At 63.3% G+C, this 10,976-nt stretch overlaps 1 protein-coding gene across 1 annotated transcript in view; it reads left to right on the plus strand.

Annotated features, from left to right (window-relative positions):
- GABRD (gamma-aminobutyric acid type A receptor delta subunit) overlaps positions 1-688 on the plus strand; it is a 17,699-nt gene extending 17,011 nt beyond the window's left edge. Inside the window, exon 9 of the mRNA XM_006903913.1 lies at positions 389-688. Within this exon, the coding sequence (XP_006903975.1) occupies positions 389-688 (300 nt within the window). The remainder of the gene's footprint in view (positions 1-388) is intronic.
- The last annotated feature ends 10,288 nt before the right edge of the window (positions 689-10,976 follow it).

Below are 10,976 nucleotides of genomic sequence, written 5' to 3' on the forward strand. Positions count from 1 at the left end.
CACATGCTCACACATATATGCTCACACACATTCACACGCCTGGTACACACACATGAACACACTCACACACATGCACACATTCTCACACACATGCGTGCACACACGCACACACACGCACACATTCTCACACACATGCGTGCACGCACACATACACACGCACACACATTCTCACACATCTGACACAGGGAGGAGGCGGCCACTTTTTCCTGGGCTCACCTGGGACTCTGCCGACTGCTCTGGGGCGTCACCTGCAGCCCCTGAGCTCCAGGGCAGCTGAGGGTCACGGCGGCCCTGGCAGAGGCGCAGAGCGGCTGGCCCGGGTGGGGGTCCTGTGGGAAGCCCTGGTGGCCCTGGCTCGGCGGCCGCTCAGCCCTGCCCCCCGCAGCAGATGGACGTGAAGAACGCCATCGTGCTGTTCTCGCTCTCCGCCGCCGGCATCTCCCAGGAGCTGGCCGTGTCCCGCCGGCCGTGCCGCGTGCCCGGGAACCTCATGGGCTCCTACAGGTCGGTGGAGGTGGAGACCGGGGAGACGGAGAAGCCGGGGGGAGCCCGCGCGGGGGGCCAGGGTGGCCTCCGTGCGCTTTTCAAGCCCATTGATGCGGACACCATCGACATCTACGCCCGCGCCGTGTTCCCCGCGGCCTTCGCGGCCGTCAATGTCATCTACTGGGCAGCCTACGCCATGTGAGGCCAGACCGGCCTGCTCCCAGCCCTCCCAGGCGCAAGGCCCCTCCGCTGTGTCTGCCTGTTTCACTGCGGGGACGCGGGCCACACGAAATGAGAGGAAAGCCTCAGCTTCCCCAAGTCCCCGCTCTGTCCCCACCCTCCCCGGAAGCTGCCCGGTCCACCCGCGCTCTCCCTGCAGACCCAGCCTGAGCCCCGAGGCCGAGCCAGGCCGGTGCAGGGCCCTTTGGGGACTAGGCCCTTGATTCAGAAAGTGACCTTGGCCTCAAGACTCTGGTCTGTGGGTTTGGACCTGGGAGCGGGAGGCGCCGGGCGTGGACGCCGCGCTCTGCCCTGGCGAGATGGTGCGGGCATCTGTGGCCTTTCGTTCCAGCATGTAATAAAGCCAGAACTTCGGTAGAGTGATGTTCTCTGTCACGGTGTGGGGACTGTGGCCTCCTCTCCCAGTGCCCGAAGAGCTTGGGATGGAGGGACTCGGGGGCTGCGTCCCAGAGGCTGAGCCGTGTGGCCACGCTGGGGGCATCAGTGGGAGGGGCAGGGGGCGGGGGGCCCCGAGGAGTCTCAGCCCCTCCTTGGTCTCTTGGTCCCACGGCCAGGGTGCCACTGTGGTGCCTTCTCAGATGCGGTGATGGAGGACAGGGGCCAGCAGTCCCCACGAGCCACGCCCAGCCCCTTCCCACTTCTGCTGCCACCTCGGGCAGACGGGGTGGTGATGAGGCCATAGCTCGATGACGGGAGGTCTGGGCCCGACTTTCCCGCACCGCTGAGAGAATGAGGAGTGTGCGGAGGGGCTGCTGGCCGCTGCTGGCTGCAGGGTCGGGAGTCCGGCTCCGGTGGGCAAGGTCAGCCAGCTGCAGCGCTGTGCTGTGGTCAGGGTGGCAGCCAGGCCACGGCCCCGCTGGCCCCATGGTACCCTTCCTGGGGGTCCTGCCTCAAGCTACCTCGTGGGGAGCATGATGGTGACTTGCTGTGGATCAGAAGGGGGTCTGGCTAAGCCGTCTGCCTTCAGCTGGCACAACCTGCCCAAGGTCCCCAGTGTCCCCAGGCCGTGAAGGCCTGATCCTGGAGGACGCTCACCCACTGGCTGGGCTCAGCTGGCAGTCACCACTGAGGTCCAGGTGCTTCCTAAAGGACAGGGCTGTCCGAGGGCAGAGGAGGGCATTGGCCCCCTGCCCACACCACGGCCGGCTCGCCACCTCCAGCTCCAGCCCGGAACCCGGCTCAAGGGCCCCCTCCTCGCGCCCTGCCGCCCCTGTGGGCCCCTGCTCTGAGGAACGAGGTCAGGGGCGGGCCGGGGGTGGGGCAGGCCAGGGGGCAGGGCCCCGAGGCCCAGTGTGACGAGGGCGGTGAGCGAGCACCTCCAGGCCAAGCCCCGCTGCCTGCACGACGGAGACCGCTGCGGCGGGGACGGGGCCCCCTCTGTCCTCCCCACCCTGGCGCCTCCTTTCTTCACGACCTGACCATGGCCAGGTCACCACGCCCCCCTCCCTGGAAGCCGAAGGGTCATGCGGACAGGAGGGGTGACGCCCAAGCCCCACGGGGTGCACTGAAGCCGCCGGCTGGGTCCAAGACGCCCCACACCACGGCTCACCCAGGGGCACCTAAGGTCCTGCCAAAGGCCTGGCTTCTAGGGGACGTGAAGGTGGGTTCAGAGTTCACGGAGCAGCCGGGTTCCCTGGGTGCAGAGGTCAGCGGGGCCCCCTGGGCTCTGCCGCCGGGACCCGCCCCCCCAGCGCCCCACTCCTGCCCGCCCTGGGCTCTGGGCCCCCTCTTTCTGCTGCCGTGCCCACGAGGAGCTATTTAAAGCGGCTTTGTGCTGCCTCAGGCGCCCACGCGGCGCGGCCCACCCGGGCAGGAGCCTTCGCCTGATTTTGCCACCAGCAATCACTCCCTCCAGCCGGCAGGCTGCTATTTCTGCCACATATTTACAGGGCAGGAAAAAGGGACGGGAAGAACTGCTGCTTTTAAACACACGATTCTATTCCGGTGGTGATGACAGCAGATTGAGGCCCGGACGATCAAGGTTTGCAGCTGAGAGGAGCTGGCCCGCGAAGGGGAAGTCAGCATTTCCTGCCACCGGGCACCTGCGCCGCGAGGGGGTGGGGTGGCTCCTCATCTCGGCAGGAGGGGCTTTGGGGACTGGTGCTTCCTTGTCTGTCCTCTCCAGCGGGGGCTGCGTGCGTGTTGCCAGCGTGGACACTTGCTGCCTCCCTGGGAGCTGGAGCAGCTTTCCCCCCGCCCCCCGCCGGAGGACCGGAGCCAGGGGACGGCACCCCAGCTCCTCAGTCTCACCTGCATGCAGGCAGGTCGCAGATGGCGCGCACCCACACCCGGGGGAATTGGGTCCTCTCAAAAGCAGAGCTTGAGACAAGGACATGGGTGCAGGGAGTCTATCTGGGGAGGGGGATCGCTGTCTTGGGGTGGCCGAAACAAAGTGCCTCAGACCGGGGGATTAAAATAACAGAAACCTATTCTGTCCCAGCTCTGCGGGCTGGCAGCCCGAGGTGTGGGTGCGGGCAGGTGTTTGCTGGAGGGGGAGTCCGCCCCAGGCCCCTCCCAGCTCCTGGAGCTGCTGGGCCTCCCTGGCGTTCCCTGCCCTGTAGACGCATCCGTCCACCGCTGCATTCGTGGTCACATGGCTTTGTCCTCTGTGTGCCCTCTTCTCATCGAGGCACCTGTCATTGGTAGGGACCTAGTCCAGTGTGACTTCATCTTAACTAATCACATCTGCAGAGATTCTATTTCCAAATCAGGTCCATTCTGAAGTCCTAGGTGGACATGGACTTTGGAGGACACTGTTCGATCCAGTCCAGGGGTGCAGGGGCACAGGCGGGGGGAGGGTGGAGGAAGGGGGAAAAGCTGACGAGGTGTTTTGTTGGCCTGGGGTACCCAGGTCCCAACCCCACTGGGGACCCCCACAGAGCATGTGGGATGCACCACTGAATTATCCCTTTGAAGAATGAGAGGCTGGACATTTATCACTAGCTCCCCCTCCCCCGGGCTGCCTGCCTGCCAGCTGAGCAGGCACCCCCATGGCACCACAGAGTGCTGGAGGTGGCTGCCACAAATGGCACAAGGTGGCTGCCACGTGTAGCAGGTGCAGCATACGGCAGGCGGAGCTCTGACACCAGAACCACAGCAGCTGGGAGTCACCACACAGTGCTCACGTCTGCGCAGGACACCTGGTTCCCCAAGGTGCCGACTGTCACGGCAGCTGCAAGAGCACTTCCCGGGCACCTGGGCACCTGCCGTGAGTCCTCAGAGGCGCCTCTTCTGTCAGAGCGGCAGGAATCCCTCCCCACCCCGCCCCCCAGCAGTTGCGAGGATTAAATGAGGTCTGTCCTGGGAGCCGCTTGTCAGCTCCGGCTGCCCGCCTGGGAAGGGTCATTGGGGGTCATCGGGTGCCGAGCGCTACCTCTGGCTGTGGCTGGCTGTCCCTTGGGCATGGTAGCCTGGGCTCAGCCCACAGGAGGCTCCTGACCCTGGGTGACGAAGTCCCAGGGTATCTTAGACACACTGGACACAGCTGGGACGTGAGGCCTTGAGCTGCGAGCCGCCCTCTGGGCAGGGCCCTGCCGGTCCATCTGCTGGTTTGTTGGGGCCCCTGGGCAGAGGTCACACCTCCTTCTGTCCTGGCAGAGCACCTCTGCTTGAGTGAGTGAAAGCCTGAGTGTGTGTGCATATGTGCATGTGTGCATATGTGTGTGCATATGTGCATATGTGCACATACGTGTGTGCATACGTGCGTGTGTGCGCACACATGCATGTTTGTGTGCAGGCGTGCATCTGTGATGTGTGTGCATATGTGCATGTGTGCATATGTGTGCGCATGTGCACATACGTGTGTGCGTGCACACACATGCATGTTTGTGTGCAGGCGTGCATCTGTGAGCACAGCGTGCTATCGCAAACGTCCCATGGAGCCTGAGGGACTTGGCCCCACCCTGAAGCCCGCCATGGTTGCCTCCCACCTTCGACCCTGCCAGGGGTGGACCACGGGGGTGCCTGTGCCTCAGGGTGCACTGATGCTCCAGGACTCTGCTATGAGACTCAGCGGGTGGGTGTGTGGGGAGTGACACAGAACACTGCCTGGCACTGCAGCGTCCAGCCCTCTCCATATGTGAGGTCAGTGTCCTCCCAGCCCTCTGTCCCCGTCCAGCCTCCTCTTCCTTCTCCAGCTCCTGACACAGCAACCCCGCCCTTCCTTTCTGTCCTGCCTCACCGGACACGGCCTCTCCCGGCACATCCCCCACATGGGACACTGGCACAAACACGTGCACACAGGAACCCCCCACGCAAACATGCATGCAAATCCACAGATATGCACACACAAACACACGCACACACAGAGACCCAGACACGCACATGCACACGCACACGGAAACCCAGATAGATACAAACACACATGCACACTCACAGATGCACACGTGCACACACAGACACACATGTATGCGCAGAAATGCACAGATACACATGCACATGCACATAAACCCACAGATACACACACAGAGATACACACATGCACACATGGATGCACATGCACAGACACATGCATGCAAATCCACAGATATGTACACATAAACACATGTGCACACACAGAAACCCAGATAGATACAAATGTGCACATACACCCACAGAGACACACATGGACACACACAGACACACACGCGCGCACACATGCGCACACACTGTATCCACTGGGGGCCATTCACGGAAAGGGTGACGATGCTGTGAAGTGACCACAGGTGAGTAGGAGGTGTGAGTGGGCCGGATTAGGAAGGGCCCATGGTGAGTAATCAGGACGACGCCTCCCTCCCGAGGCTGGCACTCAGCCTGCGCTGTGAACTCGAGGCTGGGCAGAGCCCCGGATGTCCTCAGCCAGCGTCCTCAGCCAGCGTCCCCAGCTCCCCAAGCATCGCCCCGCACCAGCAAGTGGAGCTCCTTCCTCTGGCCGCGTCCCTCCTGCGCCCTCTACTGGGGCCGCACAGCACTGCACTCCTGGGAAAAAGATGCTCCAGCCACCAGCGGCCGGTGGGCGGGGCCCAGGGATGCTGCCAACACCCTGGGGACACCCGCCAGCCGGCCCCCACCACCATGACTGATGCCGCCCAAATGCCAGCGTGCCACCCTCACCATGGAGGGACTGTGCCTGAAATCAACAGTGGGTTTGGAGCTGAGAGGCAATCATTGGTAACTGGCACAGGGACGCAGACACACAGACACACACACGTGGACACACGAACAGGCGCACACATGGACACACAAACACGGACACAGATATGTGCAGACACACACAGAGACAGGCGTGCAGACACACGGACACACGCACATGGACACACACACAGGCGCATGCGCACGAACACATGGACATGCGCACATGGACACACAGACATGTGCAGACACACACGCAGACACACAGACAAGCACGCAGACACATGGACACAGACATGTACAGACATGCATGCAAAGACACAGAGACATGCATGAGGACACACACATGGGAACACACATGGACACAGACACACGTGCACGGCCACACAGACATGCAGACACACACCGACACGTGTGTGCAGACACAGACACGAGCACACGGACAAGTGCCCAAGCCCAGAAGCCCGCAGAGGTAGGTGCAGGCCGCTCTGCCCCAGGCAGGGCCTTGCACAGTGGGGTGGAGCCACCTTTTCTGAGTTTCCGGGGCCCTGGCCCTGGCCCTCCCACCCTCTTCAACATGGCCTGCGAGGTCCCTCGGTCTGCTGCAGCACTTCCGTCCACACCTCGCCTGCCCCACACCTCCAGACCACGCGACCCCCTGGGGCCTTGGGGCTCTGGCGCGGGCCAGCTCTCCGCCTCCCCGCTCCCCTGCACACACCCACGGAGCCCACGGCCGGTCTCTGCCGGGACCTTCTCAGACCCCGCTCTCACCAACAGAGCTGCCATGTCTCTGAGACCCAGTGACAGTGGCCTGTCTCCCCACCAGTGTGCAGGGTCCACGAGGGAGCAGGCACATCCGGCCCGCTCACCACTGCCTCCTGGCACAACTCGGGGCACCCAGGGGACCTCAGTCAAAATCTCCGCATGAACGAATGAATGAGTGAAGTAAACACCACTTTGGACCAGTTTCTCAAAATCCCACGACCCGTGAAAAAGAAAGGAGACCTCTGCCGCCCCCGCCCTCGCACAGCTCGAGTGCCTGTCAGTGGTGTCCAGGTGTCCAGGGCTCTCCCTGTGACCTGCTGGGTCTTCGCCACCCTGCGGGGTCAGTCTCACACTTGCCAGATGACCAGTGACCGCCCGGGCTCCACAAGGTGTTGGCTCATGCCTCCCCTCTTCTTGGGCACAAATTCAGTCTGTGAGCTTTGATGAGGACAGTGTCACCTGCGTGGGGTCCTGGGGAAGGACCACACAGCAAGGGACAGTGACCCCACAGAAGCCTTGGCTTCCACCTGATGAGTCTCACTGAACACAGCCCGCCCTGGCTTCCACCCTCCACCTCGTGAATCTCAAAGTTGTTTTTAAGTATCACCAGAAAGAACATTTATCAAAGAAAATCAGAGGGTGGCCAGGCCCCCCGGGGGAGACACCTTGCCTGGAGGCCCAGTGGCCCCACTCTGCCCTCTGTTGGCCCTGGGCACTGCCCACCCCTCCAGCTCCACACCTGGCGGAAGCACAGCCAGGTGGCAGCCCTGCACTCCGCCCTCTGGTCCGGCTGACAAGAGAAACAGGAAAGCTGAAGGTTCCAGATTCCAGGCGTGTCCACCTGCCCGGCTGCGTTTGGGGGAGAGGTGGGGGGTCAGGTCTGAGGGTTTCTCCTCTGCCTACACCCTCTGTTGTAGACGCTTTACAATAAGCCCTTGTCACTTTTACAATGTCTTAGAAAACCCACAACGTGCCTTTGTGTTTTTCACGGGAGGTGTTGGTGATGATAAACTCCTGTGAGGTCTGAGGTCATCAGGACACACAGAAAACCCCAGAGGTGAGGGGGCTGCCCTCAGCTGCCAGGGCCCTCCTGGCTCAACCCCGCCTGCACACCTGGGTCCAAAGGTCACTTCCCAGCTCCGCCCGCCTGGGGCGGGACTCGTCCCATCACATCTGTATGCAGCAGTCGATAGGAAGGGAGACAGGCCTGAGAGCCTGGGAGGGCCGGGGCCAGCACTTCCCAGGGGTCTTCACCTGCTCATTCGTTCACGCATTCATTTATTCATTCATTCGTTCGTTCGTTCGTTCCACTGTGTGCCAGATGCCCAGAGATGTAGGGACATGGCAGTGACCCAGGCTGACTGGGTCCCAACCCCCATCACGTCCAGAGGGGCAGGTGGTCCACAGATTTGGGAACAAACAGCCTGCCTGGTCACCAGGCGGCAGAGCAGGCAGTGGACACAGAGACGCCGGCCGGACACGACTCACCTGTCCGTCAGGACCTCGCCCTCTACCCTTGAGGCCCTAATAGGGGTAGCTCAGCGCTGGCGGCCTGGGAACCCCCTGAGCGGCCCTGTCCCCACCCTCCGGCGCTGTCTGGGGGCCTGGGTGGTGGTGCTTTGTTTTGCAGAGCTCGTTGGTGGCGACCCTGCAAAGCCCAGACCCCTGGGGCTGTGGGCACCTTTTCTGGGCACTGCAGGTGACCCAGGTGCCTTCACTCGGGCCTGGGCTGGATGTGGTCCCAGACCCAGGGGTGGAACCTCCCCCAGGACCCCCTCCCTCGCCCTAACCCTACGGAGAGCGGAGACCCCCACTCAGGCCAGACTGCTGCAGCCCTCCTCCCAACACCCCTCGCCAGGGCTGGGGGCTGCAGTGACCCAGGTACCAGCCTCCAGGAGGGAGGTGCCCATGTGGCAGCCAAGGTGAGGCCAGTGCCCAGGGGACACTGGACGCCTGCGGCTTCAACCCCAGCAAGGGCTTCCCTGGATAGAAAGGGCTCGGGCTGGACTTGGGCTCTTGTGTCCAGCAGGGTCTCGGCTGGGGCATGTCGAGAAAGGATGTCCAGTGGAACGGCCACCCGCCAGCCGGTCCTGGCCACAGCGGGCGTGGAGGATTGCGTGTCCTCCCTGTCGGGTCACGCTGTGAGGCAGGAAATCTGAATGCCAGCCGAAGCTATGGGACGTCAGAGGGCCGCCCCCCAGCCCGTGCTCGCTGAGGCGCATCCATCAGAACGTGCCCAAGGCTGTGGGGACGAGGCCGCCGGGCTGGCTGCGGGGCCCACCGAGGGGCCGGCACGGCGGTGGAGGGGGAACTTCAGCCCACGCACGTGGCAGATCCCTGCTCCTCCCGCAGCGCCACGCCACGCCCCTGCACGGCAAAGCTCGCACTGGTTCCCCTCACGCCCAGTGGACGGCCCAGGCTGGGGATGGCAGAGTCACCCGGAGGGGCGGGGGGAGCAAGCGGACTAATACAGGTGTCGGGTATGCTTGGTAGAGACTCAAAGGAAGTATGAGTCTGGGCAAAGCTGCTCCTGGGAGCGAGAACAGCACGTGCAAAGGCCCTGAGGTGAGAGGCAGCCAGGTGGCCAGGTGGCCGGAGTGCAGTGGGCCAGGGTGCAGATGGTGGCACGTGGGGGCAGGAAGAAATGGGGTCCCAGACCCTGGAGGGCCGGGGGGCTTTTCCTGAGAACCACAGAATCACTGGGGGTTCCGAACACTAGACAGACAGACACAGACTGACTCACGTTTTAAGGAAGTCGGAGGCAGTTCCCAAAACCCCAGTGCAGAGGGTGGGGCCTGGGCCAGGCGCTGACCCTGGAGGTAGCTCTGCGCAGCCTGGAAACGTGCTGAGGGTGGGGCGGAGGGGATTTGCTGGAGGGGAGTGGGATGCAGGGGGAGGGGCAAAGGGGACGCCCAGGCTTTTGAGTTGAGCACCTGGGGGAGGGTGGTTTGCAAGGAGCAGAGCGAGCGTGGTGGGGGACAGGGTTCAGGGGCAGCCTGAGCCTGGGATGCCATTTGGAGCCAGAGCCTGAGGCTTGGCATTCGGCAACTGTGAGGCTAGGAGGAAGCCACACAGGGGGGTGGAGGAGGGCTGGGAAACCCCGGGGTGACCCAGTTTCTAGGGGGACCCAGTCTGACGGTCGACACAGGTGTCCTGGTGGGGGAGGGGCTCAGAGAAATTGGCAGCAGAGATAAGGCGAAGATAAGAGCTGAGGACGGCTCCCCGCTCCCCGCAGGAATTCTGGAGTGAACAGGAGCAGAGACCGGCAGGGGGGTGGGAGGGCAGAGGGGTGGGGTGCAGAGTTCACAGCACCTTGAGCAGGTGAGAGGTGGGCTGTTGACAGGTCTCTCTGTGGCCACCTCTGGAAGGACAGGGGTTCCGCGACCGCTTGGCTCCCCAGAGTCCCTCCAGTGCCTGGCACCAAGGAGGCGCCAGGAAGCATCTGTGGAATGAGAGGGAGTGAATGCGAAGTCCTTGAGGTTGTCCAGGTGAGGAGTGTCCAGGTGAGGCGTGGTGGAGGCTTAGCAGGGAGTGGACTTCGGGGTCAGAGGCTGCCAGCTGGGTGGGGTGGGGGAGGGAGGCAGCAGGGGAGTGGCCGAGAGGAGGACAGGCCCGGCAGAGGTGGCAGGGATGAGGGGGCTGTAGGCCCGTGAATCTGGGGTGCCTTCTTGGTGCCCAGGTGAGATCCTGCTAACGGCAGGTATGGGTCTCCAAGGATGCAGCCAGTGAGATTGCATTTAAGGGGAGTGGGCACAGGCTGCAGGCCCTTGGAGGGGGCAGGGGCTGGGGTGTGTGGATAAGTGTTGAAAGGCAACTGTCCAGGTCAAATGCCAAGGTCATTGTAGATTCAGGAATGAAGGTCACGGGCATCCTGGGCAAACGCCTCTCCTAGACCCAAGAGCAGAGGGGACCGAGTGCAGACAGGCCTTCTCCGCAGTAGGATCTGGAGGCGAGGGCAGCTGGGGCCGGGACGACCAGCGGCGCCTGGACCCTCTCGGCCCTGACCTTGGCCGGGGGCTCTACCGCTTGCAGCCTCGGTCTCCAGATCCGTAAACGGGCCCGACGCGGGTCAGCGGTCGGAGAGCCGCTCGGGACTCGGGGACTGGGCTGCTGACCGCACTCGCCCCGCCCGGAGGCGGAGCTCCCTCTGGCCACCCGCCACCCACCTCACCAGCTACTCCTTCCCGCTGTCCCCTAGACCAGCGCCCGTCTCCAAGTCCCCCCGGGTCTTGTTAGTAAGGACGGCTGGAGTTTCGACTCGGCGAGTCTGGGCCCGAGAGCTAGCATTTCCAAGTTCCCGGGACACTGTAGCCCCGGGTAGGAACGGCGGGCGCGGGAGCCCACGGGACGGAGGGGCCTCGCGCAGGACGGGTGCT

This window comes from Pteropus alecto, unplaced genomic scaffold (assembly GCF_000325575.1).
Source record: "Pteropus alecto unplaced genomic scaffold, ASM32557v1 scaffold700, whole genome shotgun sequence".
Classification (NCBI taxonomy): Eukaryota; Metazoa; Chordata; class Mammalia; order Chiroptera; family Pteropodidae; genus Pteropus; species Pteropus alecto.